This window comes from Hippopotamus amphibius, chromosome 3 (genome assembly GCF_030028045.1).
Source record: "Hippopotamus amphibius kiboko isolate mHipAmp2 chromosome 3, mHipAmp2.hap2, whole genome shotgun sequence".
Classification (NCBI taxonomy): domain Eukaryota; kingdom Metazoa; phylum Chordata; class Mammalia; order Artiodactyla; family Hippopotamidae; genus Hippopotamus; species Hippopotamus amphibius.
In genome coordinates, this window is record NC_080188.1 from 58,586,479 (window position 1) to 58,612,788 (window position 26,310).

General features: G+C 37.5%; 1 protein-coding gene across 3 annotated transcripts in view; it reads right to left on the reverse strand.

Annotated features, from left to right (window-relative positions):
- Nucleotides 1-26,310, reverse strand: part of FAM13A (family with sequence similarity 13 member A) — a 322,984-nt gene that overhangs the window by 117,564 nt on the left and 179,110 nt on the right. For all 3 annotated transcript variants that reach the window (XM_057726771.1, XM_057726772.1, XM_057726770.1), the window contains exon 7: nt 20,564-20,727. In XM_057726771.1, coding sequence (XP_057582754.1) covers nt 20,564-20,727 — 164 coding nt within the window. The remainder of the gene's footprint in view (nt 1-20,563; nt 20,728-26,310) is intronic.

A 26,310-nucleotide genomic window follows, 5' to 3' on the forward strand; every position in this document is an offset into this window, starting at 1 on the left:
CTCATTCAGATTTGAGGGAGAAATCAAAAGCTTTACAGAAAGGTTAAGAGAATTCAGCAACACCAAACCAGCCTTACAGGTGCTAAAGGAACTTTTCTAAGCAGGAAACACAAGAAAAGGAAAACACCTACAAAAACAAACCCAAAACAATTAAGAAAATGGTAATTGGAACACACATGTCAATAATCACCTTAAATGTAAATGGATTAAATGCTCCAACCAAAAGACACAGACTGGCTGAATGGATACAAAAACAAGACCCTTCTATATGCTGCCTACAAGAAACCCACTTCAGACCAAGGGATACATATAGACTGAAAGTAAAGGGATGGAAAAAGATATTCCATGCAAATGGAAGTCAAAAGAAAGCTGGAGTAGCAATACTCATATCAGACACATTAGACTTTAAAGTAAAGACTATTACAAGAGACAAGGAAGGACACTGCATAATGATCAAGGGATCCATCCAAGAAGAAGATATAACTATTGTAATATCTGAGCACCCAACAAAGGAGCACCTCAATACATAAGGCAAATGCTAACAGCCATAAAAGGGGAAAACAACAGTAACACAATAACAGCAGGAGACTTTAACACCTCACTTATATCAGTGGACAGGTCATCCAAACAGAAAATAAATGAGGACACATAAACTTTAAATGACACATTAGACCATCTCGACTTAATTGAAATTTATAGGACATTCCATCCCAAAACTACAGAACACACTTTCTTCTCAAGTGCACATGGAACATTTTCCAGGATAGATCACATCTTGGGTCACAAATCAAGCCTCAGTAAATTCAAGAAAATTGAAATCATATCAAGCATCTTCTGTGACTACAACACCATAAGACTAGATATCAATTACAGGAAAAAAACTGTAAATAATATAAACATATGGAGGCTAAACAATATGCTATTAAACAACCAAGAAATCACTAAAGGAATCAAAGAGGAAATCAAAAAATATCTAGAAACAAATGACAATGAAAACACAACAACCCAAAACCTATGGGACGCAGCAAAAGCAGTTCTAAGAGGGAAGTTTACAGCAATACAATCCTACCTCGAGAAACAAGAAAAATATCGAATAAACAATCTAACCTTACACCTAAAATAATTAGAGAAAGAAGAACAAAGAAACCCCAAAGTGAGCAGAAGGAAAGAAATCATAAAGATCAGACCAGAAATATATGAAAAAGAAATGAAGGAAACAATAGCAAAGATCAATGAAACTAAAAGCTGGTTCTTTGAGAAAATAAACAAAATTGATAAACCATTAGCCAGACTCATCAGGAAAAAAAGTGAGAAGATGCAAATGAAACCATTAGCCAGACTCATCAGGAAAAAAAGTGAGAAGATGCAAATGAACAGAATTAGAGATGAAAAAGGAGAAGTAACAATGGACACTGCAGAAATACAAAAGATCATGAGAGACTACTACAAGCAACTATATGCCAATCAATTGGATAAACTGGAAGAAATGGATACATTCTTAGAAAAATACAATCTTCCAAGACTGAACCAGGAAGAAACAGAAACTAAAAACAGACCAATCACAAGTACAGAAATTGAGACTGTGATTAAAAATCTCCCAACACACAAAAGCCCAGGCCAGATGGCTTCACAGGTGAATTCTATCAAACATTTAGAGAGGAGCTAACACCTATCCTTCTCAAACTCTTCCAAAATATTGCAGAAGGAGGAACACTCCCAAACTCATTCTACGAGGCCACCATCACCCTGATACCAAAACCAGGAAAAGATGTCACAGTAAAAGAAAATTACAGGCCAGTATCACTGATGAATATAGATGCAAAAATCCTCAACAAAATACTAGCTAACAGACTCCAACAGCACATTAAGGATCATACACCATGATCAAGCGGGGTTTATCCCTGGGATGCAAGGATTCTTCAATATACGCAAATCAATCAATGTGATACATCATATCAACAAATTGAAGGATAAAAACCATATGATCATCTCAATAGATGCAGAAAAAGCTTCTGACAAAATTCAACATCCATTTATGATAAAAACTCTCCAGAAAATGGGCAGAGAAGGAAATTACCTCAACATAATAAAAGCCATATATGACAAACCAAAAGCCAACATCATTCTAAATGGGGAAAAACTGAAAGAATTCCCTCTAAGAACAGGAACAAGACAAGGGTGTCCACTCTCACATTATTCAACATAGTTTTGGAAGTTTTAGTCACAGCAATCAGAGAAGAAAAGGAAATAAAAGGAATCCAAACTGGAAAAGAAGTAAGACTGTCACTCTTTGCAGCTGACATGATATTATACATAGAAAACCCGAAAGACTCTACCAGAAAACTGCTAGCACTAATCGATGAATTTAGTAAAGTAGCAGGATACAAAATTAATGCACAGAAATCTCTTGCATTCCTATACACTAACAACGGAAGAGCAGAAAGAGAAATTAAGGAAACTCTCCCATTTACCATTGCAACAAAAAGAATAAAATACCTCGGAATCAACCTGCATAAGGAGGCAAAAGACCTGTATGCAGAAAACTATAAGACACTGATGAAAGAAATCAAAGACGATACAAACAGATGGAGAGACATATCATGTTCTTGGATTGGATGAATCAACATTGTGAAAATGACTATACTACCCAAAGCAATTTACAGATTCAATGCAATCCCTATCAAATTACCAACAGCCTTTTTCACAAAACTAGAACAAGAAATTTTATGATTTGTTTGGAAACACAAATGACCCCAAATAGGTAAAGCAATCTTGAGAAGGAAAAATGGAGTTGGTGGAATTAGGCTTCCTGACTTCAAACTATACTACAAGGCCACAGTGATCAAGACAGTATGGTACTGGCACAAAAATAGAAAGGAAGATCAATGGAACAGAATAGAGAACTCAGAGGTAAACCCAAGCACATATGAGCACCTTATCTTTGACAAAGGAGGCAAGAATACACAATGAAAAAAAGACAGTCTCTTCAATAATTGGTGCTGGGAAAATTGGACAGCAACATGCAAAAGAATGAAATTAGAACATTTCCTAACACCATACACAAAAATAAACCCAAAATGGATGAAAGACCTAAATGTAAGACCAGACACTATAAAACTCCTAGAGGAAAACATAGGCAGAACACTCTATGACATACATTAAAGCAAGATTCTTTTTGACCCACCTCCTAGAATAGTGGAAATAAAATCAAGAATAAACAAATGGGACCTCATGAAACTTAAAAGATTTTGCACAGTGAAAAACCATAAAGAAGACAAGAAGGCAACCCTCAGAATGGGAGAAAATACTTGCCAACAAAGTAACTGACAAAGGTTAAATCTCCAAAATACAGAAGCAGCTCATGCAGCTTAATACCAGAAAAGCAAATAACCCAATCCACAAATGGGCAGAAGACCTAAATAGACATTTCTTCAAAGAAGACATACAGATGGCTAACAAACATATGAAAAGATGCTCAATGTCACTCATCATCAGAGAAATGCAAGTCAAAGCCACAATGAGGTATCACCTCACACCAGTCAGAATGGCCATCATCACAAAATCTAGAAACAATAAATGTTGGAGAGGGTGTGGAGAAAAGGGAACTCTCCTGCACTGTTGGTGGGACTGTAAGTTGGTACAGCCACTATGGAAAACAGTTTGGAGGTTCCTTAAAAAACTAAAAATAGAACTACCATATGATCCAGTAATCCCACTATTGTGCATATACCCAGAGGAAACCATAATTCAAAAAGAAACATGCACCATAATGTTCATTGCAGCACTATTTACAATAGCCAGGACATGGAAGCAACCTAAATGCCCATCAACAGATGAATGGATAAAGAAGATGTGGCATATATATACAATGGAATATTACTCAGCCATAAAAAGGAATGAAATGGAGCTATATGTAATGAGGTGGATAGACCTAGAGTCTGTCATACAGAGTGAAGTAAGCCAGAGAGAGAGAAACAAATACTGTATGCTAATTCATACGTATGGAATCTAAAAAAAGAAAAAATGGTACTGATGAACCCAGTGACAGGGCAAGAATAAGGATGCAGATGCAGAGAATGGACCGGAGGACACGGGGTTGGGGGATGGGGGATGAAGGGGAAGCTGGGACGAAGTGTGAGAGTAGCATAGACAGACATACACTATCAACTGTAAAATAGATAGCTAGTAGGAAGTTGCTGTATAACAAAGGGAGATCAACTCAATGATGGGTGATGCTGTAGAGGGCCAAGATAGGGAGAGCGGGAGGGAGTCGTGGGAGGGAGGGGATATGGGGATATATGTATAAATACAGCTGATTCACTTTGGTGTACCTCAAAAGCTGGTACAAGAGTGTAAAGTAATTATTTTCCAATAAAAGCTTAGAAAAAGAAATAAAATAAAAAGAATGAAGTTGGACCTGTACCTCACACCATATATAAAAATTAACTCAAAGTGGTCAAAATACCTAAGTACAAGAGCAAAACTATAAAACTCTTAGAAGAAAACATAGATATAAATCTTCATGACCTTAGATTAGACAATGGTTTCTTAGACTGGACATCAAAATCATAAATAACAAAAGAAAAAAACAGATTACCTTGACTTAGTAAAAATTAAAAACTTTTGTGTGTACTATCAAAATTGTGAAAAGACAACCCACAGAATGAGAAAATACTTGAAAATCATATATCTGATAAGGGTTAGTATCCAGAACATATAAAGAACTTCTCCAACTGAACAGTAAAATGACAATCCAATTTTTGAAAATTGACAGAGGATTTGAATGGACAGTTCTCCGAAGAAGACCTACAAATAACTAACAAACATATGAAAAGATGCTCCATATCATTAGTCATTAGGGAAATACAAATCACAACCACAATGAGATACCATTCTACACCCAGCAGGCTGATTATAATAAAAAAGACAACAACAGGTGTTGGTAAGGATGTGGAGAAACTGGAAACATCATACATTGCTGGTGGGAATGCAAAATGAAGCAGCTACTTTGAGAAACAGTTTATTAGTTCTTCAAAAAGCCAAACACAGAGTTACCATATGATCCAGCAATTCCACTCCTAGGTGGAAAACATGGCCACAGAAAGACTTGCACACAAACACTCATGCCAGCATTATTCATAATAGCCCCAAAGTAAAAGCAACCCAAATGTCCGTCAAGAGATGAATACACAACCATGGTGTATACATGCACTGGGATATTATTCACTCATAAGAAGGAATGAAATGCTGATACATGATATGATATGGATGAACCTCCAGGACAGATACTAAGTGAAAGAAGGTAGATCCAAAAGGACACGTGTTCTGTGCTTCCATTTAAAGGAAATGGCAAGAGTTAGTGGGAGCTTCCTACAAGAGATGAAAACTGACCATTGACAAAGTAGAGCAAGGGCACTCCAGATAAAGGGAACATGTTAGCAAAGATACCGATGTGTGGAACCACTGGGATATTTGAAGAACGTGATTGCAATGTAGCCTGGGTATAGAATAAAGAACTGTGCAAGAATAAGTCAGGAATGGAGGATGAGCCAGATTTTTAAAGGCCTTGAATAACTTGAAATTTATTTAGTGAGAAGTCCTTTTTGCTTTTACAGCACTTCCATTATGTCACTTTTAAACTTTCTGCATTTTATTATCATTGTTAACCACATATAAGTTTGCCTCACTTAATGCACTAGGAGACCCCTAAAGATTAGAGACCGTGCCTTAGTTCTCTTTGACTTCTCAGGGCCCAGTGCAAAATATGCACTACAAAGAACGCGCCCAATACGAGTCTGTTGACTTTGAATTACTAAAATAAATTACATTTTTTAAAATTATTTTTTTGGGGGTACACCAAGTTCAATCATCTGTTTTTATACACATATCCCCATATTCCCTCCCTCCCTCAACTCCCCCCCCCCACCCTCCCCGTCCCAGTCCTCTAAGGCATCTTCCATCCTCGAGTTGGACTCCTTTTGTAATAAATTCAGTTAATAGCACAGCAGTCCAGATATACTCTGGTGGTTTACATGCTACTAGAAATGATCTGCAAACATGATAATAAATTTCTTTACCATTACTTACGTTCTGTTTCATCAACTGCTCTACTATAGAGTTGAGAGAAAAAAATTTCAATTGAAATTTGCATTCCAGTGAAACGCCAAAATTTGAATAGAGCAATCATATTGAGAGGCAGACTTTGGTGAATGGGTAAATTGTTTTTTAATAATCAAAATAATTAGAGAAACATCAGAGACTTTCATTTTAAATTATAGGAATAAAAGGAGATTGAAATTAAACACTGGAAAGTATGTTTAATAGCTATTCAATGTATATGAAATAGTTTATCTACGATGACCCTGCCCTGGAATATTTATCAAGGAAGCTAGTGGTAGTTAAGAATAGATTAGAAAACAATCTGTAGAAATAGAATTAGATATTTTTTCTAATCCAGCCTGGGACCTTAGAGACTTTTTCAAACCTACTTTTCTATAAATCTTTGTTACGAGGGCCAGAGAGTGTGACTACCTCAGAAAACAGTAGGTGAGCTGTATGGTGAGACTTACCACTATGCTTTTCGCAAGATGGTTTCAACTTTCTTTTTCTCATATGGGACTTATTGCAGAAAACCTTGCAGAGTCAGCAGCACATTTATATTTGATAGTTTTTCAAATTATACTATACATGATATGGTTATGAATCTTATAGCTAAGAAACCTAATTTCATTTCAGCTTCAACTAGTCAGTTAAAAATTCTGAAACTTTTTTCCAAGCAGCAGAGAGTGGAACACTATGGAGACCAAACAGACATTCAGGAAGTAACTGGAGTGCCCTTTATGAAGTACAAACACAGGATAATTATGGTTGCTTTCCGTTGCTGGCTGGACTTCAGAAATGAAGAAAGTCATAGTTAATTAAGAAAGTCAAAGTCAGAGTTAATAGATTAGATATTTTGAAAGATGATGGGTACAGTTAATATTGTTGAATACTGATTCATTATTAATATCATTGAAGTCTGAATCTTATGAGATCTGCTTTTGTAATATGACTAAAATATGAAGTGTCACTTGGCAAACATCACAAGACAATTTCTGCCACGTGGGCGGAGAGTTGCACAGAGATGTTATGAGCCTCATAAAACAATGAACTTCTCCTACATAAATAAGTAGCACATTACTGATAGAAATGCAGCACCAGGGCCAGAGCCCCTATGGAGAGATGGCACAGAGGTTAAGTGGGGATGATGAGGGGCACAGGTGTCTGGAATTCTGTGGCATTTTCAAGGGTGGGCAGTACCGAGTTCCCTTGGGAAACTTTCCCAAGGAACACTTTTTAAGGACCATAGGAAAGAGAATTGACACATAAAATTCTACCATTTTAGAATCAGACCTCAACCCCAGAGAGGTTTAAGTCAACTAAAATGAAGAGAGTAGAATCTAAATTCAAATTGAGCACATATTACAAGAATAACGACTATGGCAGGAGCGGCTAAGTACATGCCTACTAGGTACTGTCATGGGTGCAAAAAAACCACATAAGATGCCGTCCCTCTAATTCAAGAAGTCACAGTCAGGTTGAAGAGAGAGACATGAAAGGGTGAAGTAAATCAATGTGGAAGACAGGCAGGAAATAATTATAAAATAATCAGAAGACATATTAATCTCAGCCAGTTAACTACGTGATCTTGGATAATTCACCTAACTCAATAAATATCTGTGAAATGAATAACATTTTCAGAATCATAGTTTCTTCATCCAAGATTACTTTTCAGATCTGAAATCCTTTTACAGGGTCACCTAACAAAACTGTGATATAGACAAAAATGTTACATGTAGGGTTATTTAATTTTTTCTAGCATTACTGAGGTATAATTGACAAATTGTATATATTTAAGGTACTAAATGTGATGATTTGATATATGTATACATTGTGAAATGTATACCACAATCAGGCAAATTAACACACCCATCATCTCATAGCTACAATCTAATTTTTTCCAGTGAGACCAATTAAGGTTGACTGTCTTAGCAAATTTCAAGTATACAACACAGTATTGTTAATTACAGTCATTATGCAAAACATTAGATCACCAGAACTTACTCATTTTATAACTGAATATTTTTACCCTTTGACCAACATTTCTCCAATATCTCAAGTCCCTGGCAACCACTGTTCTACTCTCTGCTTTTATAAGTTCAACTTTTTTAGATTCCACATATAGGAGAGATCATACAGTACTTGTCTTGCTCTGTTTTATTTCACTCATTTCACTTAGCATAATGTCTGTCAGGTTCATCCTGTGGTCACAAGTGGCAGAATTTCCCTCTTGTGTGTGTCTATGTGTGTATACATATTCTCTCTCTCTCTGTATAGACACACACACACACATGAAATATACAAGCAATGTATATACACACACAATGGCATATTATTTATACCATGTTTTCTTTATCCATTTACCATTGACAGACACTTATGTGGTTCCATATATTGGCTATTATAAATAATGCTACAATGAACACGGGAGTGTAGATATCTCTGAGATACCAATTTCAATTCCTTCAGGTATATACCCAGAAGTGGGATTGCTAGATCCCATGTTAATTCTATTTTTAATTTTTTGAGGAAGCACCCTCTTTTCCATGTGGACATACCAACTTACATACCTACCAACAACACACAAGGGTTCCCTTTCCTCCATATCCTCATCAGTGCTTGTTATCTTGTCTTCTTGATGATAGTCATCCTAACAGGTGTGAGGCAATAGCTCACTGTGGTTCTGTTTTGCAATTCCTTGATGATTAGTGACGTTGAGCACTTTTTCATATGCCTGCTGACCATTCCTCTGTCTTCTTTGAAAAAACGTCTATTCAAGTCCTTTGCCCAGTTTAACTGGTGTGGGTTGTTTGTTTTGTTTCGTTTTTTTTGCCATTGAGTTGTACAAGTTCCTTATATGTTTCAGATATTAACCCTTTCTCAGGTATATAGATTGCAAATATTGATATTTTCTGCCTTTCATTTTTTTGATGGTTTCCTTGACTGTGCAGAAGCTTTTCGGTTTGATGTAGTCCCATTTATTGATTTTTGGTTTTGTTGCCTGTGCTTTTAGAGTTGTATCAAAAAAAAAAAAATCAATGCCAAAAGCAAGGTCAAGGAGATTTTCCCCAATGTTTTCTTCTAACAGTTCTACAGTTTCAGGTGTTACATTTAGGTGTTTAATCCATTTTGAGCTAATTTTTAAGTGTGGTGTAAGATAGGGGTCCAGTTTCATTCTTTTGCATGCAGATATCCAGTTTTCCTAACACCATTTATTGAAGAAACTATCCTTTCTCCACCTTGTATTCTTGGCACCATTGTCAAAGATTAGTTGACTGTATATGCTTAGGTTTACTTCTAGTTTGTCTATTTTGCTCCATTGGTATGTGTCTGTTTTCATGCCAATAGCATATTGTTTTGATTACTATTCCTTTGTAACATAGTTTGAAATCAGGAATGTGATGCCTCCAGCTTTCTTTCTCAAGATTGCTTTCACTATTTGGGGTTTTTTGTGGTTCCATACAAAGTTCAGGATTTTTTTTTTTAATCTGTGAAAAATGCCATTGGAATTTTGATAGGAATTACACAAGATTAGATCTCTTGGGTAGTATGTTTTCATGTGGTTATTTAGCTTCCTTTTCTTTCAATTTGAATAACTCTCTTAAGCCTTTCTTGTAAGGCAGATCTAGTGGTGATGAATTCCCTGAGCTTTTGTTTGGGAATGTATTCATCTCCCCTTTGTTTCTGAAGGATAGCTTTATCATATATAGTATTCCTGGTTGGCAGTTTTTTTTCCTCTCACACTTTGAATATATCATCCCATTCCCTCCTGGCCTATAAGGGCCATGCCAAAAAATCCACTTATAGCCTTATGGGGGTTCCCTTGTATGTGATGAGTTGTTTTTTCTCTTGCTGCTTTCAAGAGTCTCTCTTGCTCTTTGACTTTTGACAATCTGTATAATGTGTCTCAGAGTAATCTTACCTGTGGTCCTTTGAGCTTCACTCAGATGTCCATATCCCTTTTAAGATTCAGGAAGTCTTCAGCCATTAGTTTTTTTTGTTTTTTTTTTTTAGGAAGTTAATATTATTTTAATAATACTGTACAATAACTATGAGAAACATTAAGTATGTTCACTGCACATAGATACCAGGCAAATCTAGAAGACACTGGCCTTCATGCCACTTTCTCTAATTTCACACTTGTTTTATTTTGTTTTCCCTTTCTTTCTGGAAGACTGTAGTGTTATGCACTATTTTATGTCCTGTCTTTTTTTTTTATTGGAATATAATTGCTTTACACTCTTGAACTAGTTTTTGAGGTACACCAAAGTCAATCATCTGTATTTATACACATATCCCCGTATTCCCTCCCTCCCATTAGTTTTAAAATAAGTTTTCTTCTCCTTTCTCTCTTTCTCTCTTCTGCTCGAACTTTTAGGTCGTGTACATTCATTTGCTTAATGGCATCCTCTAAGACTTGCATGATTTTGTCACTCTTTTTCATTCTACTTTTCTTTTTGTTCCTCCAGCTAAATGTTCCTCCTAAATGAACTATCTTCAAGGTGGCTGATTCTTTCTTCTTCATAATGGAGTCCGTGCTGTTGAAGGTCTCTATTGAATTTTTGATTCTGTCATTGTATTCTTCAGCTCTAGGATTTCTGTTTGATTCCTTTTATGGTTTCTATTTCTTTATTATTCTTCTTGATCTGTTATGTACTGTTTTTCTGATTTTATTTAGTTTCTATGTTCTCTTGCATCCCAATGAGCTTTTAAAACATGATTTAAAAAAAATACTTTTCAGGGGACTTCCTAGGTGGTGCAGTGGTTAAGAATCTGCCTGCCAATGCAGGGGACACAGGTTTGATCCCTGCTCCAGGAAGATCCCACATGCTGCGGAGCAACTAAGCCCATGTGCCACAACTATTGAGCCTGCACTCTAGAGCCTGTGAGCCACAACTATTGAGCCTGTGTGCTGCAACTACTGAAGCCTGTGTGCCTAGAGCCTGTGCTCCACAACGAGAAGCCACTGCAATGAGAAGCCCGCGCACCACAACGAAGTGTAGCCCCCGCTCACCACAACTAGAGAAAGCCCGTGTGCAGCAACAAAGACCCAATGCAGCCAATAAATAAATAAATAAATAAATAAATTTATTAAAAAAAAACTTTTCAGGAAATGTATTCACCTCCATTTATTTGGTTTGGTTATTGGAGCTTTATAGTTTCCTTCTGTCATGTTTACCTGATTCTTTGTGATCTGTGTAGCCTTGTACTAGTATCTGTGCATTTGAAGGAGCAAACACCTCTTCTGGTCTTTACAGACTGGTTTTGGCAGGAAAAGACATTCTTCTGTTAGGTCCCTGGGCTGATGGAATTGCCTCTGGGATCTCGGTTAAGCAGGATTAAAGTCAGGTCATAGGGCTGCTGCTGGGTTGGTGGACTTATGCAGGTGTGGATCCTATCTGCTTCCTGGGATGATCCAACTGCCTCCAGGACCTTGGTTAGTAGAGCTGGCACTGGGACAAGGATCTGCTTTAGGATCCTCAGACAGTGGCCTGTTACCAGATGTGCGGATGGGTGTCGCTCCTGCCAGGTCTATGGGAGGGTTCCTGCCAGGTCCTGCATGGGCAGGACTGGTCCCTGACCATTGCTGAGAGAGGCTAGAACTGAGCCACAGGGCTGCTTCAGGGTCCATAACCAGGACTGAGGTTTGTAGCCCTGCCTCTGAGTGTACAGATAGATGTGCCTCTTGCCAGGTTCTTAGATGGGTAGGACTGCCCCTGGACCATGGCTGAGTGAGGCTGGAGCTAGCTAGATCACAGGGCTGCTTCAGAATCCACAGTCAGACCAAGTTCAACAGGCCTGCCTCTGGGAGCTTGGAGAAGCATGTCTGCTGCCAGGCCCCTGGATAGGCAAGACTACTCCTGGACCATAGCTGGTAGGAGCTGGTGTGAGCCACAGTGCTACTTCAGGATCCTCAGTCACACTGAGGTTGGCAGGCCCGCCTCTGGGGAAATAGAGAAGTGTCTCTCTTGCTGGATCCCTGGGTGGGAGCGGTTATTTACAGACTAAGGCTGTGAATGGCTGGAACCAGGTCACAGGCTGCGGCAGGGTCTACGGTTGGGACTGAAGTCATGGACCTGTTACCCAAGGCATGGGTGGCCATATTTCCTCCCTGGTCCCTTGTGTTTGGTACGGGTGGTGGGACCAAGGCCAGATGGAGTTGTAGCTGAGTCCACGGGGGACTGCGCCTTTTCCCGGGTCTGTAGCCACAATCATGGAACCATGGTTTGCGAGCCTGTCACTTGGGTGAGGGCAGGCTTTCTCAAAATGACCTTCCTTAGTCTTGGGCTATGCTGGAGTTTTGCAGCCTCTTACATGGATCCCAAAGCTCCTACAAAGGCGCTTTTGTCAATGGATGGCTGACAAGTTACTGTTGCTGTGTGTGTGTGTGTTGGGGGCGGGGTGAGCAGGGGACCTCCTATTCTGTCGTCTTGCTGTATAATTTTTAAAGCAAATAACAAGACAAAGTCTGACACACAATTTAACCTTGAAGAGAATACATCTAAAACCAAGATAGTCATGGAAAGTATGAGTTATACAGTGGTTGTAAGTATGAGAGAAAAGCAGCCATGGAGGAGTGAGAAGGGGCTGGGTGGAGGACAGAGAAAGGATCTTCTTGAAGGCTAGGCACACGTAAGCCACTAAGTAGTTCTAAGAAGGAGTGTGATCTGCATTTGCAGAAGTGGTAGGGAGTAGGGTATCAGTGAGGCAAAATAAGGACAGTGAGATTGTCAAAGAGCATTCAGGGATTGGCTGGCCATGGAGGGATGATGGGGTAGAGGGAAAGCGAAGGGGTCTGTGGTATCTGATGGATAAGGTTGACGCATCTGCTAGTTAAGAATGACATATAAAAAAAATAAATAAAAAAATAAATAAATAAAAAAAATTAAAAAAAAAAAAAAAAAAAAAAGAATGACATATAACGCAGGATTCTGAATGGGAGATATAGAACCAGAAGTTACTGTATACAGTTAGGAGTTGAAAACAAAGGCATAGGACCGGCTTGTATGAAGAAAATGAAGCCAGTAGGTTAGAGGAGTGCAGAAGCTGTAGTAATTATCTAACCACAAGGTGATGGAGGCCTAAATTAGAGTGGAGATCACGGGGAAGAAAATGGGGAAACGGATGCTGGAGACATTGAAAAAGAAATATTGACAAGATTTGGTGACTGATTATATAAAGGGTTTGAGTCTAGTGGTTGAGAGAATGCAACACACAGCAAAGCTGAGAGGGAAAGATGAGAACACGAGTTCTGTTTGTGCACAGTGAGTTTATGGTAAAGGCTGAAGCAGAGATGGCTGCAGGCATTGGAAACTTAGAACTGAGTTCAGGTCCAAGATACTGACTTGAATATTATCTTCCTGTGACTAGATTAGCTGTGGAAGAGACAGCAGACAGAGCAGGAAGTAGGCCGTCAAGGAAGGACACTTGGCAATCAGTGAATATCAAGGTGGGAAAGAAAGGGAAGCAACAACACAGTAGGAGGAAACTATACAGGAAACGGGAAAATTTCAAGAATATGTGAAGCGCCACAATACATTCAGGATGATGAAAATTGTTTTTTAAAAAGTGGAAAAGTATGCAAAATATACTCCTGTGTAAATAACACTGAACGATATCTGGAAGAATATATAATCAAACCCATAACAGTTATTTCCAGGAGGAGAGGGGAGGGAATTCGAGTTGCAGAGCAGAAGAATCAAGCGGAACTTCAGTCTTATCAGTGGTATTTGACATTCTTCTAAGGACAATGTATTCCTTACATAATTCAAAAGTATTGAAAAATGGAATAAATAGACAAGACTTTCAGAATACAATAATTCAGGTAGAATATGCTATCCCAGGGAAAGATTTGTTTTTAATACACATTGAAAAGAGATTTATTGTAGTTTCCCTCATTTACCTATCAAATTAAGAATACCTTTGTAACATAAGCAAATATATTTTAATTCTATATTCTTCATATTATTTTAGGTAAATGATTGGCATAGTGGTAGCTATTTATTTATTCCTGTTACAGAAAATGAAAGCATTTAAATCACTCTTATTTGCTTTATCTCTTTATGTAAGAGCCAAGTACAAAACTTCAATTAATTGTCAATGTGTCTATAGGACACTCACCTATAGGAAAGGAGACCAGGAACTTCTGTTGACCCAGAAGTATATTGTGTAACTTTTCTGCTTTAGGAACAATGGACTTATGATTTTCTTTGTGGAACTCGCAAGATGTTGGAGCTTTTCTGCTCTGTTTCTATGTCTCCCTGAAATACTGATCACTTCAATAACTTTTGATTACAGCACAGTAAACCACAATCTGGAATCATTCCAGGGATGAACAAAGAGCTTTTTCCCTCTCTACCTTTCCCTCCTTATGAATCACATTTCAAGAGGAACTGGCCTTTCTTCCTGCCACTGTGCTGTCATGGTCAATGAAAAGTAGAAAGGAACAAATTCTCTTAAAATGCAGCAAACGCAATTCTCTGCAGAGAGCATTTACTTACTAACAACAGTGGTATCTCAGCAATTTGCAATCAAGTGACTTTCTTGTTAAAGCATTTCCACTTCTCCTTACTCCAGGTTTTTTTGCATTTGTATTTTTTAAAACAATGTTATTGAGGTCTAATTTTACATATTATAAAATCCACCTTTTCAGGTACGCAGTTCAGTGATTTTCACTAACTTTACCAAGTGGTGTAACTATCACCATAAATCAGTTTCAGAATATTTTCATTCCCCTAAATAAGGTCCCTCCAGGCATGCACAGTTAATCTTCTGTACATATACAGTTCCTTCCTGGCTCCCCACTCCCAGACAATCACAACTCTGCTTTCTGTTTCTATAAATCTGCCTTTTCTGGACATTTCACATAAATGGAATCATACAACATACAGTTTCTTGGGTCTTCTTGAGACTTTATAGAACAAAACTAGAAATTTTCCTCTGGCCTTTTAGAAAATCACTCATTCATGGACATGCATAACCTTTCAAATAAAACATTACAATACATATTGTTTAACATCTAAAAGACTAAAAATATTAATCCTCTTCTTTAAGTTCTAAAAATAAATTCTGAAAGTAATAATATAGTTTAGTGCTGGAAACATGAAAAAATCATTTATCTATTTCACATGTTGAAATAGATAATGATATAGCTATCTCTGAAGCTTTGAATCTTTTTAACATCTTAAACTTTACATATAACATGTACAGATCTTTTCCTTTTACTTTTTTAGGATGGATGTGTAACCTTCCCTTCCAGGAAAATTTTTAAATGGCCTGTTTACTAACCAATTTAACATTCAAGTTAATACCTACAGTTTAGTTCTTGTGTAAATGACAAAACAAATATTTCCCCCCATATAAGATAAGGTTATCATGTGTAGGGAGAGGGACCGGAATATTCCAGCCTTGCCTAAGGGATGCACCTGTCCAGCAACATCCTCACTTCTGTGCGTGCCTCTGACCCACCACACTTGTGCACTGTACTTACACAGTGGAGAAGGATAGACCTTTACTCTTTTAAAGTTGGCATGTCAAATTAGAAGTTATGCTTTTCAGTCTACCATGAATTTTGGTAACGCAAACATCTAGATTACAAAAAAGAATTCTTGACAATATTTTAGAAATTGCTGCTGTCTGATTTAGATGATATAAATGCATTAGCTAAATGCCTTTACTGAACCTGTCACTAAGCACTTCTGTCCTTGCCTGCGAAGCAAGTATAAAACAGCTCCACTGAGCTCTAACAAAATCGAGACCTAGTTATTCCCAAGCTTTTCTCATGAAACCATTCTAATTATGAGAAAAAGATTCTTTCAAGGCTAGGGAAATGATTGTTTATATGATTACATGCTCAATGCCAATTTTAGACAATTATAGAAATACAGAAAAATGTTATTCATATAAATAATGTTCCAAGACAGAAGTCAGCCAATAAGTAATAAATGATATCGAGCTCCTCTTTGAACTCTCAAAACATCGTATTTTAAAATGTGTTACTACTTTATGCTTTTATTTTTATTGCCACAATCTAAAGAGTAAAGAAATAATGAAAACTTGCTAATAAAAATTCATATTTCTATTACATCTCACGAAACAATGGAACTATGTTTAAGATTTGAAACTACAAAGAAAAAGATCAAAGTCAACCAACCTGGGAAAAAATACTGAACAAGGTCTAAACTCTAAAAATTCCGAGTTATTGAGAACACACTGTTAGCTAAAATCACTTGTCAAAGCCCTAGAAATCAAACCTGTTGTTGAAAAATCATAGGACACTTCATCATTCTGGACATTTCAGCACCAAAGGTTCTTTCTTGGTTTTATCTTTGTTGTTACCTGATATGGTAACTCTGCTGAAAGCCAAACTGTTGTATATAAATGTGTTGCAATGATTTTAATAAATGCAAATAGAATGACTATTTTTTTGTTTTCTAAAGTAAATCAAGAATAGATTTTGCTGAATTGTTTTTTTTTCTTTTAATAGGAGCAACTAAAAAAAAAAAAATCAATATTATGAAAAGCCCAGAAAAATACTTCTTGACAATTCCTTGGAAAAACTTGGTAAGCCAAAGTAAATACTGTATTTAGAGAACACAGGCATAACAATATACCTAATACACACTGCCAACTTTATGGTTAAGACTGAGGCAACCAATAAACTGTTAAGGAGAAAACGGAAACTTCCTAAGAAAAGATTTAGAGAAAGTTGTGTGTGTGTACAAAACACACACACACTTTTTTTCCTAGTTCAAATGTATGAGCTAACCAATAACTTGTTCTACAAAAGTAACTGCAAATGAAAACATCTTCATAAGTTCATTTTTGAAATAAAAATTGGCACAATAACTATTCTGTTACTTCAAAGACAAAGGATTTAAAATTTACTTTTAGTTAAATTTATTCTAATGATCTCCACTTGTCTTTTGATAATTTGTCATACAACCTATTAAGAGGTATATAAAAAATAAAAAGTAAAAATCTCTGCATAGGTACTTCCCTGGTGGTGCACTGGTTAAGACTGTGCTCCCAACGCAGGAGGCCTGGGTTCAATCCTTGGTCAGGGAACTAGATCCCACATGCATGCTACAACTAAGAGTTCTCATGCCACAGCTAAGGAGCTGCATGCTGCAACTAAGACCTGGTGCAACCAAATAAATAAATAAATATTTAAAAATAAATAAAATAAAATCAGGCAAAGGATCTGAGTACACATAAAAAAAAAAATCTCTGCATAGACACTACAGATTTATGGATAGAGACAAGAGATTGAATGAGCTTCTGCACGATGGGAGTAGCAAGATTTGACACGGAGGGGTTGTTCTATTTAAACCTTTAAGGTTGCCCAGTGGGAAGAATTCAGTTCTTCAAGACTGTACTCAAAAAATTGGAAAGTATAAAAGAAATTAAAGAATACTAACATGCATTTGTTTTAACTGGAGACATGCTGACCAAAGGGACAAACAGAGGCCAGAGCAATGTTAGCTGTGCCTTTCCTCCATAATCTCACTGTGTGGTTTGAATCTCAGAAACACACAGGAAGCGCTTTCCTTGTTGCCTTAAGAAGCAGGAAACTTTTTATTTTCTTTGATTTGCTGAGTGGATGAATAACAATAATGATATAAACAACACACATTTGAATTTTTCTTTTCATTATCTCCCTCAAGGCCTTCTTGGCATAACTCTTTACAAAGTAATTTGGGAAGATAACATATACACTAGCTCTTGTCACCCAGCTACATGGACCCTGCTTTTTAAAATAGAGAAGAAAATTTTCGAGAGGCCCAGTGTATAGAATCTATGCTTCTTATTCTTTACTGGACGTTTCCTCACTGACAGAAGCTGGTTCCCCTACTGATCAGGCTCGACCCCTCCACTGGGGAGACCGTGCCCCGGGGCCATGGGAGCCACTGGTCACAGAGTGTGAACATGATGGGTGCGTGAGGTGCCCAACCGGCCTTAGTCGGGGCTTTGCTACCTCGTTTCTGGATTCCCTCCTGGAGGTCCTTGTTCTTTATCTCTTGGCTTGTAACACTGGCTGCTTCCTCTCTGTGGACTGTATGTGTTATGCATACAAACCTGCCTACATTAAATTCACTAAAATATCCTAATACCCAAAATGAAGCAAAACACACACACACACACACACAAAAACCCCTAGCCCTTTCTGGACCAAGTCCACTCCTCTAAGCAATAGCCTTGTTCCCATCCTTCCCTTCAAGGCACAGAGACTCGCCCACACCTCCTGGCCCTCAGTGGTGGGGCGCTCTCTGTTTGCACAGGCTCACCCCCACAGCCTCCTTGCTGGTCTCCCAGCACCTCTTACTATTCCTGTTCATTTTTTCTTCTGCACAGTTTCTGCAGACTTGCATTTTGTAACATGCAAGTCTGTTTCTATCATTTCACTGCTCACATTCCTGTAATCACCCTCTGCCACCTTTAAGAGAAAAATCCGAGCTCCTTAATATGGGGTACAGTTGTTCACGCTCTGATCTATTCACCTTTGTCTCTTACCCCACCTGTAGCCCCTCTGCCTGTCTCCATTCCAAACTCCAAATGTCCTGACTTCCCACTGCACTCACAGTTCTCCTCCAAGTGGTCCTCACCGCCCTGCATGTCCTTGCACGTGCAGTTTTTTCTTCCAGAAGCACCCTTCTCTTGATTTCCCTGCGCAGTACTTCCACGTAACCTACTAGCCTTAGTTCAAAAGTCACCCTCTTTCTGAAACTTCTGAACCCCAACTCCCCACATGGTCTGTGCCCTTCCTCTGCTCTCACACAGCAATCTGCGGACGGTTTTTGAAAGTGTCTTAAGAGGGGCACTTGAATCTTATGTATGACGTTATCACCAGCCCATGTCACAGTGCCTGGTACATAACAGGCACTTAGTAAGTGTCTATTTAATGATAACTACGGAATTTTTATTCACTTATCCTCTGGCTCCCCAAGTGCAAGGCATATGTGTCTCATTCTCAGAATCTCCAGCACCCAAGGCAGTAAATGCTACATAACTAGATCTCAGTGAAAATTAACAACTGTTGAAGGAACCAACACTGTACCAGCCTCTAAGCTTTCGTCTTCCAATCGAGCCTGCATGCTAACGGAAGATTCCTTTTCCAACACACCAACTTCTCATGGCTCCCATCACCTACCGCTACCCAGCTGGAACTTTCCCTGGCTTCCTGTTACTGTAGCAGGAAGCTAAGCTTCCCTACCTCAGTTCTTTGGCATAGAAATGCTCTTGCCTTGATATTTGCAGGCTCTCTTCTCCCCCCTTATCTCAATCCAGGCTTCCCCTGCCTACGCAAACTACAATGGTCTTTGGGTCAATCTTTTACATTAACCTATTTTTGTTTCTTAACACCCCCATTTACTAGAGCTGACATGATCTTCATGGGCTTTTTTTTTCTATGTGTCTTGCTATTGCCTCCCTCACTAGAATGTAGGGTTCATAAACACCAGGGTCTAGCTGACTTTGTTTATTGCTGCATCCTCTGTCCTAAAGCACTTCCTGGAAGCATAGGTCACGTGCTGAACATCTGTTCAATGAGGGGCAAGACTGTACAAGAAATAACTTCAGGCTGGCATTTGAGGTCCTCAATGCTTGGCCTCGCCCCACCCTCCCAGCCTTTTCTCCAGCTAATTCCTCACATGCCCTCTGTTTGGTATTTCCAAATACAATGTACCTACTCTTGCCTCCTAACTGGACCCATCTACAAAGGTCTTGACTTCTTTTTCTTCCTATTTAAATTACCTTCATTTAAAAAATCCACCTCAAACTCCATCTCTTCTATAAGGCAATCGAAAGTGACAAGCTCTTCAACTGTAATATTTATATAATGTCAAAAATCTTTCCATTCTTTAGAGCTCTCTGTCTTACACTGTAATGACATTTTTAAAATTATAGAAATAGGTTGTAAGTTATAATAAAAGAAAAATTTTTAAGAGGAAAGATTGTATATGTTAGGAGTAAATAACATTCAGACCCCACTTCACTTATTTTAAGAAAATTGTATGCCTTTTTCCTTAAGTATACCAAAAAAGTTTGCTTTCAGGTTTAACATGCAACCTAATGCTTAAAAGGCAACATTGAAAATTTGTTAGTGAAAGTTGGTTTTACTAACAACTGTGATGTCCACTTTAATTGCAAACAATATTGGCCACCGAACATACTATTAAAAGGCATGCAAAAAATAACTCTTCCAACTTTTAATGTGAGCCTAGCATACTCTGACTAATTTGTTTTAATAAATAGAAAATAAAATATAACCAACCAGGAATGCTTCTGTGATAAGAATTACTAGTCAGAAAATTTGTGACAGTTACAGTAAATTTTAAATAGTTTTACTGATCTGTATCCTGATGACCCCAGCGGTGGATACGTGCAAACATACCTACATATGCAGGCCTGTGCATCAGCACAGATGATGCAATACGTGGCATGTAAACAAAGGAAACGTGCTGACCTGGACAGCAACTTGGCAGCGTTAGCATCTTCTGCTGAATTTATGTCATCCCAGCAGGAATTTCTCTGATTTAGTCGCAGGCTGACCCGAGGAACGCCATCAGACAGCTCTGGCTGTGGTACCCTGTGGGCCGAAATAGATCCCTCACTCCTGGATTTTGGGATCTAAAAAATAAAATAAAATAAAGAGGAATTAAAAAGAATCTTTCTGATTAAGTTATTGAGGATAATTTATTTGAATTCATTAATAATCTAATGTATTAATCACACTCCAGAAAAATATCAACCCAGGGATAAAACTGAAAATGCATATAAAAATTTTTATCTAATAGCAAAGGGCACAGTGAAGGGGAGATACCAATATTTCCAAGGGGAACTTTCAAACCATATATGGTCCACACCCCTCTCCTGGATTCTCATACAAATCTTCCCCAGGCCTAACCCCTCCATAGAATAATTATTCTGTGTAATGAGAGATTACGAGAGTATACAAGACTTTAACCTAGAAGGAGAGAAGAAATCATTAGAAAGAGGCAGGAAAAGAAAGAAAGAAAGAAAAAAAAAAGACTGAGAACCAGTGAAATAAAGAATGCCAATGTGAGAAAGGTGTCCAGAAATATTTACTACCAACAAGCAAAATACACACCAGTTTGCAAGTTTCTATTGTAATCCTCTTTTGCAGGGCAAAGTATGATGTAACAAATTTTGAATTAAGGAAATAAATAGGAAAAACGAAACCTTTTTACTTTTCTTCTATCTCTGGAATCATGGGCAACACAAGTGCCAAACGAATACTGGGTGTATTGACTTCTCATATCTGAGGTCTCTCCGACCGCAGAAATACCATCATGCTCTCTTATTTTAGATCAGAAAGAATGAGAATACAACCAATATTCTTTTCCTAAAAATGTGTAAAAATCATGTTAGAATTGCAGGAGTGTTTCAAACCCTTGGATCAAATGTATTCATCACACTGGAAACTTTTTCTCATCTCTAGGACTTCTACTTGTCTTTTCATCTACAATGTCATCTGTTGATCACTGGCCAATCACCAAACAAACCAAATCCTAAATTCCTTTGAGCTTGAGATAATGCACTGCCCACAGTGCTTCATTAACTACCCTCAGGTCTAAATAGCCTTTCCCAACTCTGAATTCCTGTAACTCACCACCACACAATCTGTACTTGATTGAATGTCATCTGATACCGTAATCTAGTTATCTCAAGTTTCTAGGTCACATGGCCTCAGCCAGATCTCCCCTAGGACCTCTCCCCTCTCTTCTTCCTTATATTATTATTTGTAACATTTTTACCAAAAAGTCTAGCAAAGTTTTGAACCCATTAATAAATGCTTATTGTCAGACAAATACTCTTCAACTATAAGACATTCCCAAGACACTGACTGACCAAGAGGCTAGGATGATGGACAATTAAAAAGAGTAACACAGGGACAATTATGAACATAAACATTTAATAAATTCACACCACTATGAGGAATACATGAAAATAATTTAGCAGAGTTTACATTTAACACAAAATAAACACTAAATAAAAGCTAGCTGTTATGTGATATTGTTATGTGAAATTTGCCCAGATCTGATGATTGCCAATTAACTGTTCAGTTGCATTTCTCTACAGAGCGTTCATAAGCTCATGAAAATTAAAGGGAAAAATTTTTTAAATTACTATAGCTCATAGCTATATTTGCCAGGAATACTTCTAAAAGAAATACTCAGATAAATAGCAAGAGAACACGAAAAGTATTTGCTATTATATATTTCATAAAGGGGCTCCATTTGCATGTGATTTTTCATAAAAATAGACATGAAAAATCAATAAGAAACATTGAAAAAGTAAGATTTTCAATTAGCTAAAAAAAACTCACATCCAGACTTATATTTATTTTAATATTGAGAAAAAACTAATAATGGTTGTTTGGCAATATTTCATGGTGTTAAAATAATGACATGACATTTTAGGTTCAGTGATAAATTTGGTTCTAAATTTGATTCAACAATTTGTGTAAAAAAATATTCTAAGGTAGAAAAAGGTAATATGCAGCTTATTCCATCTTGCCATTTTACATTAAAACAGACTCCACAATGTCATACTAGAATTCAGATACCAGCAACTATATCAACTACATTTATCTAAGTGTATTTCTAATGATTTAATTTCTATAGAAATAACAGACATGATTGTCATTAACCATTAGCTTTAAAATACAAACTCATTATTTATACCAAAGGAGGGAAGGAATTGAGCTTGTGCACAGAACATGAAAACACTGCATGAAGTTTATGAGAGAACAAAATTGTTAGATAAGAAGTAGCTCAGTAACTCTGAGATGACTAGAACTGTGGAATATATACACATTTTTCAAAGGAATGCACATTTTTAAAGGTGATTAATGATTTCTTGAAGATGTACCTTGAAGACGATACATTTTCACTATATAAATGATGACTACAGGAAAAATGAATAGAGTGATAAAATTATAAAACCTGCCATTTTACTGATGAAATTAATTTTAGTACAAATGTATTAACTTTGAGAAAAAGGAAGAGATCACTTTCTTTATTTTAGCTGGAATTGAGCTTTTTAGGAACACAGCGTTTAAGCCTTGGCCTTATAATGTTGGTAGAGGAATAGTTTTCTTTTTATGCTTCTAGGTGTCCATTTCAGATTGTATATAGTTCAGTGGTGGACTTTGAGATGGCGCTCAAGGCCCCTTTTATCACAGAACTCTCTGAGGAGCAAGACACCAGTCGGCTCAGGGACATGGAGACATGTACAAAGGGACATGTTATTACACTGTGGCCTTCCAGCAGGGGTTCTCACCCAGAGCCAATTTTGCCTGGAGACGTTTTCGGTTGCCATGACAGGGGTGAGGGTATGTGATACTGGAATCTAGTGGGTAGAGGCCAGGGATGTGACTACACATTCTACAATACACAGGACAGCCTGCCAGGAAAGACAGTTATCTAGTCCAAATTGTCAGCAGAGCTGATGCTGAGAAACCCTGCTTTAGAGGGAAAGGGGAGCAGAAATCTGTACGGAGACAGCTCCTCCCTCTCCACACTTTTCTCCTGGTTGCATCCTTTCTTTTTGTCATTGGCAGGTTAACATAGAATGGGCCAAGATCAGCTCTGAGTTTAGCAGGAATGGACCAAGGAGGCCGCACAGGCCTGCCTTGTCTACATGAGAGTTACTAGTGACTCCATGAAGTTCGGCTAAGCTCTGTGGGGCAGGGATTCACTGTAATAAAAATAAAAGCCTTACTGTAACAAAGGGAGTGAATGTCTTTGGAGAGACCCAACTGCAGCCGGATAACGTGTGGCTGCAGTAGGAAAATGGCCAGGGGTTTGGGATACTGACTGGGGAGACAGCTTTCTCTTTCCACTGGAGACATCCATGAGTTCACACCACACTTTGCTCCTATATTTTAGTGACCTGCATGATAACTTTTGTACTTGAAGGTGAAAAACTATAAAAGCCCCCCAACCATCTGTGAAAAACATTCTGCTAAGGATTCTGCCATTGGCTATTTGAGATAAGGATCTATGCACATGCTGTGTGATTTATGTGTACAACTCAAATACCAACAATTCTAGGAATCTTAAAGCACATTCCGTGCCTGTATTTGCAGGTATGGAAGAGTCTAACTGAGAAGTAATTTGAGGTACTTTATTATTTGAGATGCAAGGGGAATATTAACAAAAGAATAAATTTTGAAAATATAAAATTAAGAAATATTCTCTGAGATGCTGTTGCTGATACTGTTATAAACAAACATTTAGTGAGTGAGCCTTTACTCACTCACGGTTCCAAGAGACTTACATAATTAACCCATTTAATTCTTACAACAACGCAAAGAGGCAGGGGCTATTATTGTTACCATTTCACAGCGGAGGAAACTGAGGCATAGTCTGAGTTGCCTGTCCAGTGAGGAAGTGGCAGAGACACAGTTACCACCCAGGGAGCCAGGCCTCAGGACCTGTGCTCACCAATACTCTATAGTTGGTCATATGTTAAACGTTAGAATTGCAAGATGAAAAGGCATTTCTGGATAAAGGTCACATTATATCCCACAATGCAACCCATTTTCTTCTTTTTTGGGGGGGGGGGGGTGGGCATTAGTAATTAGAACATTCTTTAAGCTTCTCTCTCTGGCACCCACTGTACCATTCTAGCAGTATAATCTTAGGGGGAAGAAATCAGATATGAAGAAACTATATGGAAAATGTGTTCATCATATTTCTATCTATAATACGCCCCAAATGTAACTATTCTAAATAGCCAAATTACTATAACAGGTAATTATGGCACATTTATACGATGAAAGAATATTCAGCCATTAAAATATCTACAAAGCTTTTAATGGGACTATGAAATAATTTTGTTATGATATATAATATTGTATAATATTGTATGAGCTCAGTTAGCAAATACAAATGTACAGCGATAGCCATTAATGTCTCTACATATCTCTCTATCTATGTATCTATCTCCAATAATATTTGGAACATCACCATACTTAAAATATACATGAAACCAACTTATGGTTACCAAACGGGAAAGGTGGGAGGAAGGATAAATTAGGAGTTTGGGGTTAACATATACACACTACTACACATAAAACAGATAACCAACAAGGACCTACTGTATAACACAGGAAACTACACTCAATATTTTGTAACAAACTATAAGGGAAAAGAATCTGAAAAAGAATATATATACACATTATATATACGTATATACCTGGATCACTTTGCTGTAGACCTGAAACTAACACAACATTGTAAATCAACTAAACTGAAATTAAAAAAATGAAAAAAAAACATACATTAATAAATTTTAAAGATCAAAAAACAAATTCTGCCATAGTTAACACTGCAAAGATTTTAACATGGTCTCATCTTTAAAAACTGAACAAAGAACACAGCACTTGAAAAACATGCCTGTGATATCAGACTCTGATTTACCCTGATACAGTGATGTGACTAAAAATAAAAGACATAAGAAAATAATGTGTGCCTTGATATTTATCCATATAAATCTGTCACTGCGAAGGCACAACAGTGCCCTCTGTCCCATTGGCAAGTGTGGGGTAGGAGCTGTCTGCCCTGCAGGACTAAAACAGAGGAATGGCAGATGAGTGAGTAGCAAGAGGGACTCAGTTTACTGGACAGGGACCAATCTCTGAAATTCGTAGCTCCTTTTCCTTTGTGTAGGTGAATGCTTCCTGATTACTATAAGTTTCTTCCTAGAAAAGTTATGTGCGTGTGAATCAATTGCAGGAAAACTTGTAACAATAATTTAGCATAGTATTATGAAATAGTGGTATTAATACACAATTTTTAAAAGTTTAAGCATAACAAACTAATGTTTTGGTCTTAGGAGTCACCCTAAACACTGGACAGGTGCTGTGCTTTGCATTTTGAAATGACAAAAACTGTAAGTCTGTTCTTTTCATCATCAGGTACTTTGGGAGGAGATTAGAAGAGGGCAGAAAATTATAATCAAGGCTCAATGATGAAGGGAAATTGTGATAGCAGGATGAAAGCAGAAAAGTTAATTTTTAACATTTAAGATTTTCTAAATAAAGTTCACTAGACCTCCTCAATATCCTTGACATTTTCTGTCCTCCACTTGTTATTTGAATGAAAGAGGACAAAGCCTTTTGCTTTTTCTTTATGCTCATTAAACTCAGCATCTTCATAAGAAATGGTGAGATAACTAAGTATC